Genomic DNA, 23,450 nt, shown 5'->3' on the forward strand with positions numbered 1-23,450 from the left:
TAACATCTTAGTTTAATTCTGGCCTTCTGACAAGATTTGATATATTTGTGTGTATGAGCATTTACCAAAAATGTTCACCAGCGATAAAGATGCCCATGAAATTCTGAGTCACAACCTAAACAAACATAAAATTCTCGCTCACAGCCTAAATAAACACATCTGGCCGGCTGTGCTTATCATTTTTCATTCGATCACCAGTAGCCTGAACAGTCAAAACTGACAGAGCAACTGCATCTCATCCAGATTACAGCCACTGGTCAAAGGCGTACGGGCGTAACCGACAGGCTGACTTAAGAGATCCCAACTTGGCCGACTCATCCATTTTAAGGACTCTGCACAGCCTGGAAGCCTCCCTTCGTCCTTACAGTTCCTCACAGTTTCCACTAAAGCATACCTCCTGTGTACGTTTCAAGTTCTTATTGTACGCACGCACGATTCTGAAGTTATCTGATTGATTTTCTGAGCTTTTGAAGCTCAAGGAACCGTTTTACCGCTTTTACCTCGGGAAATGAAAGAGAGTACTCTAAAAGTATCCGACTCACAATTTCCAATTGATCTTCCAGCAATAAAGAAGTCGTTAATCGCCTGGAGAACTTCGCTTTGTTGCCATGAAGTTCATCGAACTTTGTCCAGTCTGTTTTCCTATGGTTCCGTCTTTGTATTACAAACTCTTCACCTTCAATCGTCATCAACGGCGCAACAACCGGTATTCGGTCTAGGCCTGCCTTAGTAAGGAACTCCAGACACCCCGCTTTTGCGCCGAGTCCCACCAATTCGATATCCTTAAAAGCTGTCTGGCATCCTGACCTACACCATCGCTCCATGTTCTTGCTAAGAACCCAAGTTTCCGAGGAATATATAAGGACTGGTGAGACGTTCCGAACGAAACCATTTTTTTTTGAGCTCAAATAGCTAACAAACGTGCGCGTTCGTCTGTAATAATTAGACTAAATAATAAGTAATGATGGTCTGAGAGTGAGACTTCAGCTAACACTGGCCAATCTCGAATCAATTCTGACAAATTTGTAGTGCAGATTATTAGGTCAATCACTTCACTTCTACAAGGTCCCACGGACCTAGCGGTGCACCCTACGTTCGCCATTATCAGACCAACTGAAGTGATAAAATCAAACTGTTTCTCTCCTCAAGGATTGCATTTGCTACTGCCCCAACAAATGTGTTGAGCATTTACATCACACGTGCCTGGTGCTCAAGTTAGAGCCTGGGCTGTCGAATCGGAAGGTCGCGCTTCAAATCTCACTGGTGGCTCTATTATCGTGACTGGATGTCGGATACCAGTCGACTCAGTTGTGAATGAGTACCTGAGTCAAATCACCAATATGGATTGTTGTGCCAACGATTATTATTATTATTATCACAACCTTTTGAAAGTTCAAGTCTATTTGATTGTGCATACACTACCTGATTCCTTAGTTCTTGGGTTGGTGGAGGACACAAAGAATTATAGGGTAAATAAGCGGAGGCAGGGTAGGTAGGGTAGGTAGGTATCAGTGGCCGCTCCGAGAGCCCAATTAACGCTTTGGTGCGCCGTTTTGATGCCACAAACTCCTAAGACCGTGACTGTTGTTATGGGAGCAGGGAAGCAGAGTCCAGCCGGCTCGGATCTTCAGAGCCAGCCCGTAGGATTCACAAAGGGAAGCAGCTTTCCGACTCTGCAGCGGAGGCAACTATGTCCTTTCGCCATTAACCTGCTACTACAAATTGATCGCAACTAGGTCTTGAGAACAGGATTGTCTAACGTGGTTGCCTCTAACAGTTTTCACATCAGGATGCAGCCTATCGGTCTCGAGAATCTCTCACCGAAGTAGATCCCCTTGACTGATCTAATATCACAGATTTTGGTAACACCTTCTGCTGAAAGCCCTGCTTTATTTCGTTCGATTTCTCTTGATATTCACTAGGTGTAGCAACGGTATGTCCTTATTCCCAAGAAACTTCGCTTTCTTTCACATTGCTGTATGTTGGCATCATCTGAGAACCTTCCCAGGTTGCCGGTGTCCAGGCTGTATCGATCTGTTTTCACATACCGGGATTAGACTAGTTGCGTCCACATCTCCAGCTTCCTTTTTTCCGCTTCTCCTGGTAGAAGAAGAAGAGAAAATTCTGACAGACAAGACTCTAGTCGTCTCTCCTTTGCGGCTGGGGTTTCCTTCTACCAAGCCCTCCTCTTCCATTTTCTGGAAGAATTAGGCAACGGTGTCATCGACAAACCGACCGTAGTTAGGTTTCCAGTTCCTCTGATTAAGGGATTTGCTGTACTACCCTCCTAGGCTGGCCGTGATGTAGATATTAGGTGCAGGCTTTCCACTGACGGTGAGAGCCTGCCTTCCACAAATTTTTGGAGGAACATGAATCTGGTGAGGGTTCCAAAATCCAAAATGCCACGGCTACGACGTGATTCCGCGACGTACTGGATGGATTCGAAGTCGGTCACTCCTTACTACTTGGAGAATTACAAGCTATTGCTTCAATCTTCGTGTGATTTTGAAGACAATTAGTGTAGTAGTAAACTATTACAGCCCCCCCCCCTCCCCCAACACGGTACTTTCTGAAATTGATCCAAGTTTTTACATTTGAAAGTTTGGTCAAAGCACCGACGAAGTGGTGTACAGATCACCGCTATAAGCGTAAAGGAATAAAGTGTGTGGGCCTCGGAATGGAGGCGAGAGAAGATTAAAAATAAAATCTCAAAGGTAGAGCCCAGTCTCATAAATTTCGTAATCGAACAATTTCAAAGAAAGCTTGAAGCTGTGTTATCGTTTCTTTGGATCTGACTAGGAATTTACTGGATAAGGGTGGCTTCATCCTATAAGGGGATTCTCTAGCAACTTTTCAAAATTTAGGAGGGAATTATTCGACCAGTTTTAGAAAAAAAATATATTTTTTATTGGCCGTAATGCTTTCTAGAGTTTTGCTTCTGAGAGTTGTGATCACTTTAAAACTCTACGTTTCGCCTAACAGTCTCTTATTTTATAACCGATGTCGAAAATATGAGGGTGTCAGAATGGCGTAATCAAAACAATTTATTCGATATCCCATGTTCAAAGCTTACATGAGGACCCCCTATAATTCCATACAAACTTGCTCTCCATTCATAAATACGGCTCCATCCAGAGGATGTTCTGAGAACAGAAGAACGAGTAAATTTATCGTAAATAATAAACAAAACGTTTTGCGTTATAATTACACGCCTCCACAGCAGGTACACGCAAGGATTCGTTAACACTTGGAGTGCACATATACCCACGATACCATAACACTGTACCAAACACTCCGAAATAGTATCTGTAAAGGCATCACTACCCTTTCAAGGTTTAGCTACGCCTCTGGACATATCACATTCCGTCCCTTACTCAAAGCTTTTGTATATTTAACTACACCAAACAGCAAGGGAAGGACGGGATGTTTTCACATTATACGTAGTCATTGAAAAAAGTTCCTCGTACCGACCAAACAACGAAACATATTTTGAATATCCTCAAGCCATTCATCCACCGTATCCTGAAGTCGGCACTTCAATCTGTAGGCCAAACCGCAACACCCACATTCACCACCCTCTGCCTTTACATTCGCTTGATATATTGCTTTGATTCTTAAAATGTTCAAAGGAAACCGCTCGTCGACCGTGACGCCCGGCAAACAAAGTGCAATGTCATGTTCAGTGTCCTTTTTCCTGTTTTCCTTCAACTTGTTAGAGTCAACAGTGAGTTTTGCAGTCAACAACTGGCTTGCGACAAGCAATTATGTTAACCAAGCTGCAAGGGCAAATTCAGTGACTTAGGGTACCAGGTATTGACATTGGCCTTGACTGGGGGCGCAATTAACCTTGGAAATTTTCATATCAGAAGAGGGAATGGAAAATGGTTCGATCATCATGTTTAACGTTTAACTTTTGGTACGCAAATGAAGAGCAGGTTGAGGATGGGGAAGGAAATTATAAAGTAATTAGAAATGAATCAGAGTAGGTATAGTCGCTAATTTATAAAGATTAGATTCAAGGGATTAGTGGAGTTAGGAAAGTTTATCAGAGTTTGTACATAAACGAACAGGGCTTTAAGTTGGGAGCTTGAATGAGTTTTCGCAGGCAATAGTGTTTTGTAAACTGAGTGATTTCGTAATTTGAGATTTTTATAAATTAAATTAGAATTATTGTCGACATAGCCAACTTAAGTATTACCTGACATTTATTCATGTTAGTAGCCCTTCAGAATTCAGGATTTTGGTCCAAATTAAAAGTTAGTCATATAAGTGATGAGAAGGCGGGACTCCTCCATACCAAGCAACATATCTCATAATAATGGTATCAAAAGAATAAGAATAGGAAGTCGGACTCCTAAAAGAACTATGTTTGTTGATTAATCTTATGACCGGCAAGAAGTTTAAGTTTTCAGTCTAGTTCCCACAAGATGGATGCAGCTTTCATCACTCTCCTCACAAAATCGGTGGACATCCGTAGATGTCCCTAGTTTCCTTCGGTGGTAGTTTACCTAGCAGCGACCCATGACAATTCCCGCTGTGTTCCCATGACCCTTCTTAGTCAGGTTCAAATAATTCTGCGACGTATTTGCCAATGAAAATCCAGAAGTGTTCCATTCCTGGTAACGTCACCCCGCAGAATTCCCTCATCGCTTTTCGTTTAGTTCTTGTTCATATAGCAACGCTTGTGCTCCTTTTCTGGTCAGCTCATCTGTATAGCGTGTAACACAGAGTACCCAGGCCTTATTAGGCAGGGCACGCGTATTTAATTTATTATTCCTATAACAAACCACAGTTCACCTGATTGGACCTAGGTACCGCCCAGCTGCCAGCTAGGAACGCAATTTTCTACGCCCTATATTTCTCTAGAACGTAGAAGAAGGTACACTGGAGGAAATATTCAAAACATACCGTTGGCTCCTGCCATACGGTTATGTGAGGTTTTTACTCAGTAAAACCATCTCTTTCTCCTCCACATACCCAAGTGGACCGCCATTTCGATATTACGTCACGGAGCAGGATCAGTTACTAATTGGGGTTTCTGTTGGTACTTATCATCTTCCCCCGAACTTCCTCTTTTCTTAGCGTATTGTAGATCATTTTCATTAGTTTTTCTACCGAGCTCCAGGTTGTTTCAGAAGTTAACATGTGGTCCACAATATTCTCAGGTGGCAACTGCAACCCAGCGACCATTTCCACTTCCACCCTGTGTGAGGCGAATCTCGGGCAATTTAAAACAACATTTTCTACATCCTCATAAAGGATCTCACATGTCAGGCAATATGAGGAGGTGTCACGTCCAAAGCGGTAAACCTAAGTGCGATACCCTCCTCGTCCACTTAGGAATTGGGTTAGGGCATAGCTAACCTCTCCATGGCGCCGTTTAATCCACTTTGCGACATATTTAAGAGAATCGTCCCGTCTCCTCCGCCACTCCAGTATTGCTCCAGTTCCTGCTATTTGCCGATGATAGGTGTAAGATTCGCCGATTGCGTATGTTGGACCATAGAGGCGTCGACCCTCGTTCGCCAAAAAGGTGGACTTGGACCATGCCTGCTTCGACAGATGTACTGTAGGGGCACGATGTCCGCAATGCAATTAATTGATATGGGCGCGCTTCATATTCCAATTCCGAGGTCTAGACAAGAGCCACATAAAACAAAAGCTAACAATCATAGAGATAAGGAGCTAACGACTTTCCCTTGGGGCGCCTATATTCGGTAACATTTTGGCCAATAATCTGCCAAGGTGTCAAGCGGCTCCATTCGCTAGATGAAAAACATCGTCTCGTCTGAGACTCTCCTTAAGGTAGAACCCTGACAAGGTTTCCCTTTTGTGGGCCGCACTCACAGTTCATGGCAGATGGTTTGCCCATCATCATTTTCATATCAAAGCTTCTGTTCTTTCAAGTAACTATCGATAACAACAACGAGATAGGTGGGTACAACAATCGGCGCCAAAGGTTTCCACATCAGAGTCCTATTTTCCGAATTGGATGCATTTCTAATGTGCAGGGTCACCACCACGCAATATTTCGGCTAAATAAGTAACCAGATTGACAGCACCAATGGTTGCTCTGGGTTTGCAAAACCTAACCGGATCAATCTGAAAGAGCTTGTTGGCCTGAACGACCGAAACCAATCTGCCGTAGATTATCTGCTCTGTCACTTTTTAAACTTCTCGAATCAAAACAGCGTGGAATGGAATTACAAGCATTCCTCGTCAACAGTGAATTCGGCTTCTCCCTGATATAGTACTCGTCTCACCGACAAATGTAATTTTATAATGCTGAGCTCCAAATTTTATGATACCAAGCACCTTGATGGCAAAGGTCAGGGAGGTTCTAGAACTTTGTCATAGACAATTTTGCTAAGGATTATATGCAAGGTAGATCCACGTCATAATTTCTGCTGCATAATACCCTCCCATATTTATCATGTCTCCGGAGCAGTTTGTGAGCCTTTCCACCACGTCCGGTAAAAAATGTTTGTACTAGCACTTGAAACTAATTACCCTACTGCCGAGTAGGTACCGACCAACGGATCGCCGTAAAATCATTTACCTCATCGATTTTGCAATAATGTGGTATATTTGTATTCCCTCCTATGGCCGGATAATTCATCAGTTTCCGTAACATTACCAAATCTCCAATCAATCCTTACAGAGTCTACCAAAGCAAACTGACTGGCTTTATATTGGATGCGCGGTTTCAAATCATCCAAAGTTTTCAAAAAGAAATGATAGTTGAGGCGTAAATTACAAAAGTTTAGTTCGGCAAATTCGAAAAGAAGCTGGCACTAGCTAGAAAAGACCTACGAAAAACATTGAAAAAAAATCATCATCATCAACGGCGCAACAATCGGTATCCGATCTAGGCCTGCCTTAATAAGGAACTCCAGGCATCACGGGTTTGCGCCGAGTGGCAGCAATTCGATATCCCTAAAAGCTGCCTGGCGTCCTGGCCTACGCCATCGTTCCATCTCAGACAGAGTCTGGCTCGTCTTCTTTTTCTACTATAAATATTGCCCTTATTGACTTCCGGGCTGGATCGTCCTCATCCATATGGATTAAGTGACCCGCCCACCGCAACCTATTGAGGAGAATTTTATCCGCAATCTGATGGTCATTGTAGTGCTCATAGCATCATCGTTATGAAGACTACGGACTCGTCCATCCTCATGTAGGGGCCAAAAAATTCTTCTGAGAATTCAGACGTTGCATCCCAAATCTCGCGCTGTCTGCTCGATTTGGATGAAGGCAGTTTGTAGTGTCGGCTCGTTCTTCCCATGATATCGATATCGTCAGCATGGCGGTAGGCGGGACCTCCAACTCGTCGATGTTCTGGTTGTTCAGTAGTTCATTAAAGTACTCAATCCATCGCTCCAATATGCCCATTCTGTCGGAAATCAGATTTCCCTCTTTGTCTCGGCAGGATGAACATCGAAGTGTGTAAGGCCTCATCCTGCTGACTTGTTGGTAAAACTTGCGCCCCTGGTGCGGTTGCTCCCTGTACTTTTCGAGTTCACACACCTGTTGGTTCCCCAAGGCTTCCTTTTTCCGTTTGTGAAGTCGCTTTTCCGCTCGCCGGATATGCCCCCCACGTGCCCCGCATTCTACCGTTCCGTTGCTAGTTTATATTCATCGTCAAATCAGCCGTTCCGAATCCTTTTGCGGCTGGGACTATGTATGTTTTGGGCTGTATTTATGAAGTCGTTCTTCATTTGTCATTTGTTCATGCTTCATCTCCATCTATGTTGGCTGCGGTTATTGCGGCATCCATTTCCCCTTTATTAGTGTTGCGGAGGGCTGTATTGTGGATGGCTTCGGTGTTGACTCTCACCTGATTATCAGAGGGGATTCTGGGTGGTATTGTTATTCGCGCTCGGAGCACTATGCCAACGAGATGATGATTCAGGTCTATATTGGCTCCGCCCCTATTTGGCTGTTAAAATCTCCAAATATGATTTTGATATCATACCTGGGACAGGCTTCGAGGGTTCGTTCTACTGCCTCGTAGCAGGTATCCTTTTCCAACGCTGCAGTCTCCTCTGTTGGGGCGCGAAGTTTATGAGGTTTATATTTCCAAATTTTTCTCGAAAACGTAGAGGGCATAGCCGTTCGCTTATGTTTTCAAATCCGATAACAGAGGTTTCATTTTTTGGTCAGCCCTATATTGAAACAGGGTATCCGCTAGCTGCTTGGCAACTCTATCTCTGTACAGGGAGCGCACGTTCCATGGGAAAATGCGTAAATAATTATTCCGTTCTCGTAGCCAGATTAGTCATTGTATTATCAGTCCAGTCTGAGGCTTCTGCTGTGGGTTCGTAACGGTTTGTTTTCTGAGTAGAGTTGTCAGCCTTAGCCAACTCCCATCCGGGAGGACCAGTTGATACAATTTGTCTCGTTTTTATGCGCAGGAGACTCGCCAAAATCCTTCTCCATCCGCAACTTTTCGTTAAGAAAGAACTCCCAGCGGTCACTATGTAAAGGTGGAGATAGGGTTTGGTAGTAGAGCAGTTGGTGTTGTTTCAACAGGAGTTTCCCTGGTTCTAAGCGCCACCGTCTGTACCAATCCATGTTTGGCTCTGGGACCTATACTGCCATTTGACCACTGGCACGAGCTAGAAAAGATCTAACTCACAATACTTAAGAAGAGCTAACAGACGAAAAGCTATCACTTTCGATTCCCAAGAAATTAGTTGAAAATTGGTGAGCGATTCATCAATCCTAAAAATGCTCCTGATTTGACCTTACTACTGAAAAAATGATTCCAAAACTGAGAACATCTCTTATCATCCACCTTACACACCTATTAGTATATTATGGCTTGGCTATTATGGTTGCCAAATGCTCGAAATTGAGCAAATGGATAGACTTCGATGCTAAGATAGTCCTCATTATCGCGAATTACATGATCATTCCATCGAAAACACCTCTTTCGCACATTTTCCTCGATCGATGCAACCCCCTGTCACCGATGTAAAGAAAAGATTCTGAGGTCCAAAGCGGAGTCCGCCAGAATTGCATCTTGTCACCGATATTATTTCTTCTTGTTATCGCTGACGTTCAAGGAACGATAACATCTTTCCTCAAACATCTTGACCACGCTGATAACATCTGTTTGCTCTCTCAACGGGTCATGGACCTTGGCTAAATGATTCTGGATTTGGAAAGAGAGGCAAGTAGAATTGGACGGAAGATAAACACCAAACAAAACCGAGGTTCTCAGTTTGACGGATTATCGCACTTTCTCTATCTGCATTAATCTGCTAAGCATCGAAAGCGTCGATTAATTTGTATATCTAAGAAGCGTGGTTTCTGTGGACGGTGGCACCGAACTGAATGTGGCCCGACGCATTAACAGCGCTAGATCCTTTTTCGCTACCTGGTCTAGAAATGCTAGAATCTCAACACTAAGATCAAGTTGAGACTGTTCTGTGCTAGTGTTCTTTCTGTGTTGCAATATTGGTGTAGAACATGGAAAGTGAAATCTACTATTACCCAAAATGCCTGTCTGCGTGATGTCGTCGGGGTGCGCTGGCCTAACATTAGCTCAAACGAAAAACTACGTACGTACGCACTGTGATAGTAAGACGGAAGTGGCAGTGAATAGGTCATAGTTTAAGGAGGGGCGACAATTGCATTGCAGGCTACGACGTGCAGTGGAATCCTCTATCCCGAGATATGGTTATATGGTCTTTGAAATGGTATGAAGCTTGGTGCTCCTAGTGAGCTTCGCGTCTTTTTAAAAACGCAGGCGAACGCATGATGAAATTGAAATTGTTTTTCCATTACTAATTTAGGCGCTGTACTGAGTTTCAATGTACCAGGTAGTTCAATAAATTTGCGGTTCGATAAGAAAAACACAATTTCATGGGTTGAAATACACTTTATTGTTCAGTGTAGTTTCCGTGAACATCAATATACCTGTTCCAACGGAATTCCAATTTATGAATTCCATCCCTGAAGTGAGCATCTGGTAGGGCTGACAAATACACTTCTACAGCTGCTCTAATCTCATCATTTAATAAAATACGCTTTCCACGCATGACTTTTTTAGGACTGGAAACAGATGGAAGTCGCTAGGGGGTGGATATTCCAATCACGAAGTTTTCCTTCAGCTGGTCTGAAAGATTCTATTAATATTCAGAATTTGTTGTTTTATCAGTTTGCCAGTAATCCACAAACAAAAATTTCTTTTGCATCCCAAAAACTGATGCTAACACCTCCTTGACCGATCTCTGGACACGAACTCATTTCGGAGCCGGAGAACCAGGTTTACTCCACTCTTTGCCTCTTGTTTTGCTTCAGGATTATGGTGGTAGACCCAAGTCTCATCTATAGTGATGAATCGACCCACAAAATCCACTTTCTCCCTTCGAAAACGCTATAAATATTGCTGAGAAAGTCGCATTCCAATGTGGTTTTGTTCCATTGTTAGCGAATATGGCACCCATTGCGCCGACAGGTTTCTGAAAACCAATACTTTAGTCAAAATACTGTTTACACTGCCCAATAAGATGTCTAGAGCTTCTACTAAATTTATTTCAGTCACTCGATGATTTTTCATTACGGTACCCTGCGTTGTTTCTACGATTTGTAGTGTTGTTGCTGTTTTCGGACATACTTGACGTGGATCGTCTTCAAAGCTTGTACGACCACATCTAAATTCAGCAACCATCTATATACTGTACTAATTGAAGGCAAAGAGTCCTTATACGCTTTCAACATTCGTTCATAAATTTCCTTTACTTTTAAACGTAAAAATTCAATCACTTCACAATACTTGATTTTTTCCATTGTAAAAACTACTGTGACACGTCGATACTAAACGGCTTGCAAACAAAGAATGAATTGACAGATTGAAATGAAACATGACATACGTTCATATGAAGTGTGTACCAACGTAACAAAGAAAAATTGGGTTGATAGCAACGCTCTCTCTTATCACACGGCAAAACTTATTGAACAACCTAGTAATTTTATAGTAAATACGATGACTGCCAACTTAGTATTTAATTCTCTGGAACTTTTAACCACCTACAATTAATGTTTCATCAAAAGATTAATCTGCCATCTGCTTCCCGCACTCCCTAATCATCGTTTGAGTTCATCAGTTCCGTATTGCTATCAGAGCACCCACGTTCCAAAAAAGGATATTTATCTTCGCATGCATATATTTCGGAATGGAAACAAATTGAAAAGGTGATTGTTTGGTTCGCATCAACAAGTGAAGGGACTATCTTGACATTTAAGTTTTCGCTATGGTTATCTCAAATCGTATCTGCCCATGAAAATGGAAAGAGAATTTAGAAACGCTACTTTTATGTTGACTGATGAAACGTAGTTTGAGTTATTAATAGAGTTTAGTTTTCGTTTGCTCACCGCAACTGCCACAAAACGGTGCGGTCTCTTCCTTTCATCCCATCATCTGGTTTATAATCCTTGATGAAATTATTTCCTCTAACTCTCTTCGTGGGAAGACTGCTCGGTAGTGAGCTTCCTGGGTTACTACCACGGCATTACCTATGAGAGAAATTAAATACTCCCCAGATTTCAACACCTAAATATCTTATGAAATTTCGAGGTGCTGACATGAAAAATATACTGAAAATATGAAGGATACCTGCCTTCATGCCTATATAAAAACACAAAACAAAAGTGGTCAATTTTCTTTTCTTGCTCGAAAGGCCACGCGACGTCATTATGTGAATATATTCAGGAATCCTTTTCCCCCACTTATTGACACTATCCCCTATAGAGCCTCCAAAAGACGACATTCATTCTCTGTATTTATTTTTCATTATACCAAATTTTACTTTGCTCCCCATGTGATACTTTAAGCTCATTTGTTTTGCAAAGATTAAAGATGCTGGTCACTGGATTCAGGTTAAAGTAGAGCACTTGGAGCCTATTCCTGTTTGCTTGCTTCCTCCTCAGACGTAATCCCTCGCACACTAGGCCTGTCCCACCCTTATCAAAGAGCTCGTGATTGCGGGCCGAGTTTATGCCACTCACGTATCCATTCCTGCTTGCGCTACACCCAACCTTGAATCCTTCGTCATTCCTTGCAGCCTGGCACTGTCTGAGCGGATGGTTGGTATCGTTGGTTCCATGCAGAGCGAGTTCAGTTATTTAGCGGACGACAGATGGAATTGAACGGTGCGCTACCGTATCTCTACGGTCGAACGCGCGTAGAGTGAACGCGAACCGGAGGAACAAGTGCGAGTAAGTCCTTTCGGATCTAGGATCCGGATTGGCTCCCAATCGCGGTTGTACGTTCGTTTTTTACCATCGTTCATTGACCATTGTCGTCAATTTGTTGGTCGCGTGATTTCCAAAAGTGCGTTCATTGAAGTGATATCTTATCGTGCGGCATCCCATAACCATCGACCTCGAATTCAAGGGGAAGTCATTCTTGGGATCCAATTTACCACTTCTGCGTTAATAACAGATATTATGGCAGCAACGACAAGCAGAGACAATTACGATGATGACGACGAGGACGAAGAACTTACGGTACGAATCTAGGTCTTAGTTTCTTTCATGGGGTCAACAAATTTTCTGTTATGCCTGGGAGATGGGAGTGGAACGGAAAAAGCTTCGTTCCATGCTCAGTGGAGAGCACGTGAATTTTCGACAGGATGGTGTCTGGGAAAATGAATGGGGGGTTACCATGAGATGAGAGAGATGTGATTTTCGTTTATTTTCACCAAGATAAAGTGCTCCTGGAAACATCATTGTTATGTCCTTTTATTTGATTAAAACCGTTTTAAATTTATAGATTAATTGACGGTAGTCGCACCTTCACAAAGTGTATGAAGATGTAATGATGTTCTGGCATTTAAAGGCCGGTGTCCAATGCAGGGTCTGAAAAAGTAGAACAAATAGTATTGACTGGAAGCTTGTTGCACCTTCTTATGAGAACAACTAATCTGATAAACCTTTTCTGATTTCTAATCAACTAGAAGCCTTCTGCGCTCGGCGTTTCAGATATGAAGGATTTCATACATTTTGTATCTAGAAATATTTCTTTCCACAAAAGTAGTTGATAGTTTTTTTTCCTTTTCGTAGCCGTGCACCCCTCCTTGATTCTACAGAAGTATTCTGGTCCATATAGCGGCATTTCAGCCCCTTTCCTGGCGAGACCATTCCTGAGTATCCAGGATCCTAATGCACTAAACCTATTTACTTTATTAAAGCATTCACGTACCAGTTGAAGCTCACCTGGCTGGAAGTAAATCTATTGGTAGCCGATAGGATCGTTCTACTCTACTTGGACATTAAAGTAGGCACATATATCAAGTATATTTATAAGCTTACATATCGTTTGGAAATACATTTCGCTTGGATCAGTAACCCATTCCCTTTGCATTGGTGCCATCACTAGCTTAGGCACTATCACGCTCACCGCGGCTTCCCTATTACTTCATCGTAGTTTAAAATTCTCATTAAAATGAAACTTTATTGTGTTGCTACCTTCCTCCTATCAATAATTCGGAGTATCACCCAAAAATGTTATCATCTTCTTCAATCTTCTCACGATTTAGGCAGCTACCCCCCTCACTGATAATAATAATAGTAATCTTTAACGTGACAATCTAATTGAGGCTGGATCTTGAAGTGTGCAAGAGCGCCTCATTCGATACCGCAAAGGTACATTGTAAAAGACAACGTGATCAATTGGATTGTTGTGGCAACGGTTATTATTATATTATTCACTACTTCACTTAGTGCCTCTGTTATCCCACATCTCATTATGAGCGCTGGTTTCACAGCCGAGGTGAGGTAGTAGTGCCTTCCCCAGTGTAACTACGAATTCGGCCCCAATCCCAATGTCTCCCGAGTTCTTCCCAGTCTTCCAATGAAACTTGGACAGCCATTGGGCTTCCAATCAAGAACTTGGAAATACATACGTATTTTATAATAAATAGGATTTAAGAATGATGCAAGCTCTTTTTTTTCATAAGAAGAATTCCAAATCACCTTCCTTCATATAGACCATGAATACGCCCCCCTCCGTTCACTCTTCCAATGTTGTTATTTTGAAATTGCCCATGAAATTCCTGCAGATGCCGTTTCGCTTGGTAGAAGTTGACATGGACTATCTTAGTGCTGGCCATTAAGAATGCTTGGATCTCTCCCCAATGTCCGAGTATTAACTTTCTTTCAAAGACGGCAATACCCTGCGACTCGCTCTCTACCTTCGGCACTAGAAAAGCCATGTCTAAAACACTCAGTTCCTTCTCTTCAACGATAGGTCCATTTCTCTGTGCAATTCTTCTCTTGCGGCTTCCATGACTTCCGTGATTTTATTAGGGATACCGATACACCGGGACCCGATGTGCCTTACAAAGTATTCTTCTCTTCCTTCAGCTTTTGTCCCGTTCAAAATCGGGGTCCGCTCGTCGTAATCGGTTTCGCCATTTAGCTCTATCAAATGCCTGATTTGGGTGTAATCTTGAGGCTTTTAAATCCCCATCCAGCGTATCTAGGCACCGTTGTTTCGGCCTGCCTTTTGGTCGTTTACCATCGACTTCGAGGTTCAGACCAATCTTGGCAAGTGAATTCTCGTTAGCGCGAATTGCGTGACCATACCATCCACGACGCCTCTCTCGCAATTTTTACATTAACGGAGCAACCCCATAACGATCGCGGATATCCTCATTTCGGATATGATCAAAACGTATCACGCCACAAGTCCAACGAAACATCTTCGTTTCCATAACCGCGAGACGCCGTTCATTGTCTTTTATAGTCGGCCAACACTCCGAACTATTGAGGGCGACAAGACGGACGACATTCCGGTAAATTTTAGATTTGAGACGTTCGTTGATACGACGATCATAAAGAACACCAGTTGTGGAACGCCACTTCATCCAGGTTGCGTTAATGCGTGAAGCAATTTCATAACGCAGTTCTCCATTGACAGATAGCGTTGATCCGAGGTATTTAAATCGCTCAGTTTTGAGCAGGTCACTGCCGCTGACAATGATTGTGCCTGTTTCATGGGTATCGGTCGTCAAAAATTCAGTTATATTTAGATTTAATCTGAGATCGTGTTGCATGAGGCCATCATTCCATTTTTGGACAAGTTGCTCTAAATCATTTTTGCTATTAGATGCTAGGAAAACGTCATCTGCATAAAGCAAAGGATAGGGCGCTGCAAGTTGGATCTCCCGTATGACGTATGACAAGAAGAAAGAGGAGTGGTGAGAGATCGCTACCTTGATGAACACCAACAGAGACACGAAGCGGTTTTGATACACCCGCCATACTTCGAACTTTACTTTTCGGATCGTGGTAGAGCAATCGAACCCAGCGCACGAGTTCTTCTGATGAATGTTGTTGTAGAGCATATCGGGAAAGTTCGTGTGGAACACGGTCAAACCCTTTCTCCAGATCCAGAAATGCAATGTAAAGCGGGTGATGTTTATCATGGTGTTTTTCCATGAGTAATCGCGCAGCGTTTATTGTGTCAGTAGTTTCGCAGTTCTTGATAAATCCGGCTTGATTCACTGTTATTTCGACGATTTTGCGAATGCGGTCGTCAAGAATCCGTCCAAAAATCTTGATTTTGTGAGAAAGTAACCGAATCGGACGGTAATTTGAACATTCTGCTGGACTACCTTTCTTTTTCCATATTGGAACAGTGGTACTTTTTTGCCAGTTAGATGGTGTTCTTCCTTCCTGAATAACCCGATTAAATAATTCCCTGAGCCACAGTGTTGGGTCCAAACTCTTCGCTTTCCAGAGCTCAAATGCAATGTCGTCAGGTTGTGTGGATGTCCCCGATTTCATTCGTTTTATTGTCTCCTCCGCTTCAGCTGCGCTGACAGTTAAGCCCATGCTGTTTAACGTAGGTACCTTTCGTGGAGACTTAATCCTTTGGTCCTCTTCAGACACGGATTGATTTTGTGACCACAATCAGAGCCCCGCTGAGACAAGCAACAACGGTACCAGTCTATACCAAGTGCATGGCTTAGCATTCATACTGATGGATGCAAGGATTACCTAAATCTCTACCGAACTATGGAGTACGGCACCCGTGTTGATACGCAACACCATGTCGAGGCCCGAAGGTCTCTTCTCGCTTGAGCACAACCACAGCCCCCATGAAACTCCCACAAGGGGGCCAACCGCAACCAACCGAGCTGTACTCAGATACGACAGGAATTCTCCTGAAGTATAAGAGTCCAGGGGCTATCCCGGCTCCCATGGCACCAGTACACCCTTGGTAAGGTTTCGTGACCAATTGCCACTTCAGATGAATCCCCGAGCAGACTCGGGTCTGATCGTCCTGACTAGGCCTTTGGAGCATTCGCCTACTGCATCACGGCCGGCAAGCCAATGCTATACAGCGTCTCCCGGTGCCACCACTATGGAGGTTATCCTCGCCCACTTGGTTTTGGTTCAGCCGACAGAGTTGCCGCCCCGCCTTCCTCACCGCCACCTCAGAGCACCAGTTGCGCTGACAGGTGGAACTCTAAACGTCGGCAAAGGGTGTGGAAGTAGAGGATGAGCAAATTCTTCAGTTGCAATCTGCTCGAAGTATTCTCGCCATCTATCCGTCGCAGCTCGAGGAATGGTAAGCAAAGTACCGTTCTACTCATTAACGCAACAGAATTGTTCGATATCCTTTGTGCGTTCGTTACGGCTTTTGGCAACTCAATACAGATCTCTCTCGCCTTGCCAAGTGTCCAGTTTATTGTAAAGATTTTTGTATTGGTCCGCTCGGGTGACAGCGACTATAAATAAATACATTTGCCAATTGGCCAGTGTTTTATCGCTGAGGAATTTATGGTAGAAGCGTTTCTTTTCACGGACTTTCATTTCGACATGGTCATTCCAAAGCCAAGTATCTCGGTCGATGTACCGCTTACTCGGCTTGGTGACCCTGCAGGTTGCAGAGGCCGCTTTGTGGAGTGCGTCTTTCATTTGGTTCTACGATTCTGCCACATTCGTAATGGTTAGTAATCGCGTAAGTGAAATTATTTCTTCTTTCTTCTCACGGAATCGCCACCATTTAATGCGTAACGGGCCAGTTCTTTTCTCACGCTGTTTTATCGGTGGCTTAATTCGCAGGACGGCAATCAGCGGCGGTTGTTGAGGTCCAATGGCCTCATAGCGAACGGCTTTGCAATCAGTGACGGTGGTAAAATGATAGCGTCTTATGAGAATATAGTCAATTTGCGTTTTACTGTTCCCACTATAAAATGTAGGAAGATGAGACAATCGTTTGATGAACCATGTATTCATAAGTACAAACTCATGGGTGTCAGCAAAATCGATTATACGCTCGCCAGCCTCATTGCGCGTTCCAAACTTCTTTCCCCCATGGCACCTGTTAGCGTCTGTCTTTTCACTCACATGACCATGAAGGTCGCCGACAATGACGATATAGTCGTCAGCAGGCACGTGACAAGTTTTTTCATCGGGAAGTTGCCACAAGGCATCTTTCTCGGCATCAGGTCGACCTGTCTATGGTACGTACGCGGTGAAGAAGTGAGTAGGGCGATCAGCTGATATAACGGTGAGCTTCATCAGCCGATCATCAAATCGTTCGACTGCTTTAATGGCATCACGGAAACCCTCTGAGATAGCAATGCCAACACCATAATGAGTGTGTGCGTTACCAAAATAGAGAAGTTTATAGCCATTTTTACTGCGTCCGCGTACAATGTCGCAGCTTTTGACACCAGACCATCGAGTTGTCTTGAAGAGCGCAGATATCAGTGCGCCCTTTCCGAAGGGCTTTTTCCAGTTAGGGTACCAACATTTAGCGTGTAGACACATATTTGTTTTGTTCGTTTTGTTCGGACTAATTTGCTTACGTCCTGACAGAGTCCATGCGTCAAGAGCACTTGTCCATTTTTCGACAGGACCGGGACCCGTCCTGCGGCGTCGACTAAGGTGGACGCCCTAGCATTTTTCCAAGACTTGTGACTCAATCCGATCATCTTGTTTATAAGGACATGGTATGCATCTTCTTGGTCGGCTTATCGCGGGGCCTGTCACCAAGAGAGGTCAGCTAAGATTTAGCATAGTGGAATAACTCCAACTGTACTCTATTTACCTCTTTCCTTGATTCCAGCATTTTATTTTTGTTTTACTGAGGATAATACAAAGTACGTTGCATCAAACCCTCCTCCTTTACCCGGACTTGGGACCAGCATACTATGTCAATAGCATGGCGGAGTTCAATCTAACGCAACCATGTTATAAAGAATATAAATTCTACGCCCCCATTCTTCTGATCCCATTTTCCATTTACCCTTGCACGCAGTCGACTTCGGTGTCTAGAACCATTCTCTTATTGAAGAGATTATCCTCTATTGTTTTTCTGTATACTTTTCCACCAAATTTCAGTAAATCGAATCATAACTGTGCCATCGTGGGCCAAGCTAATTCTCCAAAGTTTCTGTCAGATAGTTTTCTTACACCTTTTGTAATCTTCTTTGATCCTACTTTTCAAGGAGTAAAAATACTCCTGGATTACTTCGCTAGGCCTCTTTATTTCCAAAATTCGATGCAACAAAACCACATCTTGGCGATTGAAATTGTTCTCTAGTCCAGGCTTTCGCCCCTGGCTGTCCCTTCTTGTCAATTTTATACGACTGAGATTATTCCTCATTAATTAGCTTTTTTTTAAGAAGTTTATCTATTCCAACCCATATGTTCCGAATTTGGAAATTTGGGTCATGAATTAATTGTGTTGTTCCAACCATCCTTATTTGACGTCCTTGGAATTCAGGGACTATTTAATTTCAACCAAATTTACTACAGCAAACTACATAAGACAGAGTTTCCACAGAAGTACCAACAGTTCACTCTCCAAACATGTATTTTTTCTAGGGAATCTCAACCTCGACAACCCCTGGCCTGAAGATGTCCTTAAAATTTCTACCTAACGTGAAACCACTTTTTCTCGCATTCCAAAGTCGAAAGCTTTCCTTGCCGCATTTTATACAGCAGCTTGGCGAAAGGAGTGCGTGCGTTCTTACGTTAGTGTAGTTGTACCAGGAGTGCGTGGAGGTCCTTTTTTCCTTCAGACATTAGCCTAATCGGTTTACTGAATGGATTTCAGCATGAACATGCTGCCTTGTTTTTTGTCACTTTCTTTATTATTATTTTGTTCATTCAACGTAGTTTTGCTGCGGCTAACTCCCAAATTTATCCATGCCTGTGTGTATGCGTATAATTTATGATTTTGCTGATATTTTTGTATGCAAAATAGATGTTGGAGTAGGTAATGTGCTTTTGTTTTTGAGGGGGCGTCATTAAGGGAGTGGGTTCTCATCCGAAATGGATAACTTGGAGGCATGTAAAAAGGACAAAATTCGGTGTATTTCGACGTCAAGGATTATGTATTCATGGAATTAAAGAGCGGAAAATTGGTTTACGATTATGGTACGTAGACTGAAGTGGTGATATCTATGTACCCAATCAAATACCGCAGTGTCGAATGCTTTCACAACAGGCTTTCTCCGGACAGGAAACAGACTATTACATAACAACTGCCAGCTTGATGAGTGGGCGATATGTTGGTGTCAACACTACGGAAGTTCGTGCGCATAACTCCAGCATAGGCACGTAATGAACATATGATAATCCTTCGTCCTTGCATGTGTATAACCAAAATAAACAAATTGAAGAAAATTAACCGCAAGTTGACTGTTGCGGCCTAATTTGGACAAACGCTCTCCCCTCAATGAAACTTAATTAGATCGTTTCCACGTGATGATGCTGATACAGCAGATATTTGGGAAGAAGATTCCAAATGTCTATTATTATTAAGGGGGTTTAACTTCAAGGAATGAAGTTTACTGCTTCCAATTTGCCTTATTATCAGTCGCAAATTAATTCATGTAGGAAAAGCATGACCAATCATTGCTTTTGAGCGAAAAGTGAAATTACAAAAGCATACATAAATAGGCTGCAGTATTATCCCTTCAATCGTCTTAAATGCCTATGTTCCACTACAACAAAATCTTATAAAATCGGTTTACTGTCTGTCTGTCCTTTTTCTGTGAGGAGGTGAAAATCTTCAAAAGACACTGTTCCCAGTGTGTGGGATTTTTACCCACTAAAGCCACTTCTCCCTCCTTCCTGCGCCGCGAAACCACCATAAGATATAACATCACCGGGCGGAGCCAGCTCACTCCAGCTTTGGTCCTCTCCTCTCCCTTTCGCAGTTCGTTCTGGATAGATGCGGTCATGGAGACCCCATCCCAGTCCTCTTGACGCGCTACCATTCGCAGCACCAGGTTTTTTGGTACCAGTATCTCTTCTAGAGTGTTCTCTAGGCTCTTCCTCTCTTCCACGAATCTAGGACAGTGGAGGAATACATACTCTGGGTCCTTTGGAATACCATCGCAGTTTGAACAACCTGGTGGAGTATCCAGTTTAAACCTGTGCAGGTATTGGCGATATCCTCCGTGACCCATGAGAAACTGGGTGAGGTTATAATTAAATTGATCGTGTCGTCTCTCCAACCACTCCTTGATAGCAGGGATGAGCCGACCCTTTTCATTCCTGCCGCTCTTGTCATCTATTTAAGCACCTCTCCCTCTCAGCGTTCTTCGTCTGCGATAAGGGAGAGATTGGCTTTGCATTGTATTTGTTCCCCATCTCATCTGCCAAGATGTCAATCGGCATCATGCCCGATATGACGAATGCTGCATCATCTAAGACAGTCCTGAAGGCAGAGCATACTCTCAGCGCCGTCGTCCTGTTTGTTAACGTTACAGAAATCCGCAAAACCTCCCTCCAAACTGGGGTCGGGTAGAGAATGATTGAGGTCACCAACCAGGCAATAAACGGCCTACCCACGTAGGGCATCATCTTTGTCAAGGCCCTACTTGCTGTGGATGATTTGCCGCAAATATACTGTACGTGTTGCCTGTAACTGAGCTTCCTGTCCATCACCAGTCCCAAATATTTGATGATCGACTTGGAAGTGATGATATGATTTCCGATTCTGATGCAGGTGTAATTTCTCTTTCGGTGCTTAGTGATGAGGACCGCTTCCGTTTTTTCCTCTGCAAGTGTCAGACCAGAGCTCTCGCTAAGTATAACTCAGCATCTTCAAGATGCTTTGCGATAACAACCAATGCTAAGTCGTCAGCGTAACCCACCACTGTGGCTTCCTCCAGAAGAAGAATATTAAGTACATGTGCATGATGTTCCACAGAAGCGGGCCCAATACGGAGCCCTCCGGGACACCCGCGGAAACGACCTACTCTTGGGGTCCGGCATCGGTGTCATACCAAAGCTTCCTTTCAGCGAAATAACTATCTTGGATAGTAGCGAGATAGGCGGGAATAACAACCTTCGCTAGAGATTTGCATATTGGATTCCAATTGGCTGAATCGAATGCATTTTTCATGTCCACGTTTATTTCGGCCAAGCCAGTAACCAATTTGATGGCATCCATGGTTGATCAGGCTTTGCGGAGCCCATATTGCCTATCTGTAAGGCCGCCTTGGCTCTCAACAACCGGGAGTAATCTTGAGCAATCTCTTACGGATTACCCACTCTAACATTTTCCCCACATTATCCAAAGGACAAATGGGTCTGTATGAGGAAGGTTTACCTGGAGGTTTAACAGGCTTAAGCAGAAGTATCAACTTCTGCCGCTTGCATGCCACTGGCAATATCCCCTCGGACATGCACGCTTCGAACAACTCAGCGGAATGTCTTGGATGAATTTCACGGCAAGCTTAAGGGCCTTATTCGGTATTCTGTGCAGGCCCGGTGATTTATTTTCCCCAATTCTACCGCAGATTTCCAGCAGCTTGTCTATGGTGACTGACTCTGGTGAATTGTCGTCACATTCTCATTTTACTTCCCACAAGAGACATTTGGAGTCCCCATTGCACACCTGTCAAGATGGCCTTTCTCCCCACACCTTTTGCGTCGATCGGATCGATCAATACAGCTTCGCGTAATGCCCAATCATGAGGCATTTAAAGTACCTATTTAATGAAATTGGTCCTCCGGCGGATAACCCATCCAATCCGAACTTTTCCGGCAGCCAACAACTTCTGCACTGCCTCCGCTGGTATTCGTAAACCCACAAAAAACTCCTTGGCAAATGTTTCCAGCTTGAATTGATCCTTCAGAGCTGCACAAATCTCCCCTTTAGATATCGCTTCATCGAGATCCTTACACTGCATGTTGATCTCATGGTTTTGGGCACGCACTGCGGTATTCTCTCCACGTGAATTTTTAACTTAAGTGCGAAAGTTATCAGTTTTACCTACGCTGGACCTCTTCGACTCGAATATGAGACCCCCTTTCTGAGTTCTTCAGATTCTGTTCACATTTCCGCTCAGATCTTTTAGGTCGGGATCAGCTTTGACCTTTCTGAATATCTCTCCTTAGGACAGATTGCCCTTACTGGAGATAACAAGCGCCTCTGGACGAATTCGCACTTTTGCTTTTTCTTTCGCTTTTTTGTTGGTAACTTTAGTCCACCCTCGGTGGTAGACTTTCCTCCATCTGAACTATTAGTGCTCGTTTTCAAAAATGCCTGGCCGACTTTTTTCTCTTAGGCGTCTGCTGATTAGATAGAGGATCCCCTTGTTTTTCGTGTACTCGTTTATTTGGCACAGCAAGGTTCGGCGCAACCTTAGTATTCTTTTCCTCCATCTGTGATTTATTATAAATAACTCTAATAGCCCTTACCATATTCTTTATGACTTGGTACACGTTGTGCTTCTCCTTAATAATCTCGGATAGCCCAACTACTTTTCCTCCAAGCTGGATATCTATGGTAGAAAAAAAAGACGAGGCAGACCCTGCCTAAGAAAGAGCGATGGCGTAGGTCAGGACGCCAGACAACTTTTAGGGATGTCGAATTGGTGGACCTCGGCGCAAAACCGGGATATCTGGAGTTCCCTATTAAGGCAGGCCTAGATCAGATGCCGGTTGTTGTGTGATGATGATGGATAAAGGGTAATTCCTCCGGATCAAGACTCTACTCGCTATGAGCCTCGGCAGGGTTACTCCTTTTATACTCTCCTTCACTTTTGGCGTTTATTGACCTTGCCTGTACCTTATTCTTTACCGTCTTTGGCATCGGTGGAGATCTCATAGTTTACGAGCTTTTCTTGATGAGTCTGTTTTATGATCTTAGAGTACCCTACTGTTGCGCATTTTAAACATATGGGTAGGTGTTACAACGGTTTTGGTCATCCGATGGTCTGCCTTCAGTTCATCCTTGTTTGGTCTTATTATCCGTGTTCTCGATAAGATGGTACTTCGCTTGAACATCTCCTTCTTTAGATCCAAATCATTTGTAGCATTTTATGCCAAGCTCGCCAAGTTGTTCACCGCCGAGGTACTGCGATCGAGGGATATCGGCGACCGGGAGCCCGCTTACTCACTCCCAAAAACCGACGATACTGGGGTTCCGAGGTCTACACCATAAGTTTTCTCATTCTCTCGTC

The 23,450-nt window shown here is 43.5% G+C and overlaps 1 protein-coding gene across 2 annotated transcripts in view; it reads left to right on the plus strand.

The window, feature by feature from the left end:
- The window catches only part of LOC119659993 (organic cation transporter protein-like), a 276,402-nt gene that overhangs the window by 45,988 nt on the left and 206,964 nt on the right, over nucleotides 1-23,450 (plus strand). Inside the window, exon 1 of one of the 2 annotated variants that reach the window (XM_038068365.1) lies at nucleotides 12,147-12,516. The exons of the other annotated variant lie outside the window; for it this stretch is intronic. Coding sequence (XP_037924293.1) covers nucleotides 12,457-12,516 — 60 coding nt within the window. The 5' untranslated portion in view covers nucleotides 12,147-12,456. Of the gene's footprint in view, nucleotides 1-12,146; nucleotides 12,517-23,450 lie in introns of those variants that run through there. 2 annotated transcript variants of the gene reach the window in all.

This window comes from Hermetia illucens, chromosome 6 (assembly GCF_905115235.1).
Source record: "Hermetia illucens chromosome 6, iHerIll2.2.curated.20191125, whole genome shotgun sequence".
Lineage (NCBI taxonomy): Eukaryota > Metazoa > Arthropoda > Insecta > Diptera > Stratiomyidae > Hermetia > Hermetia illucens.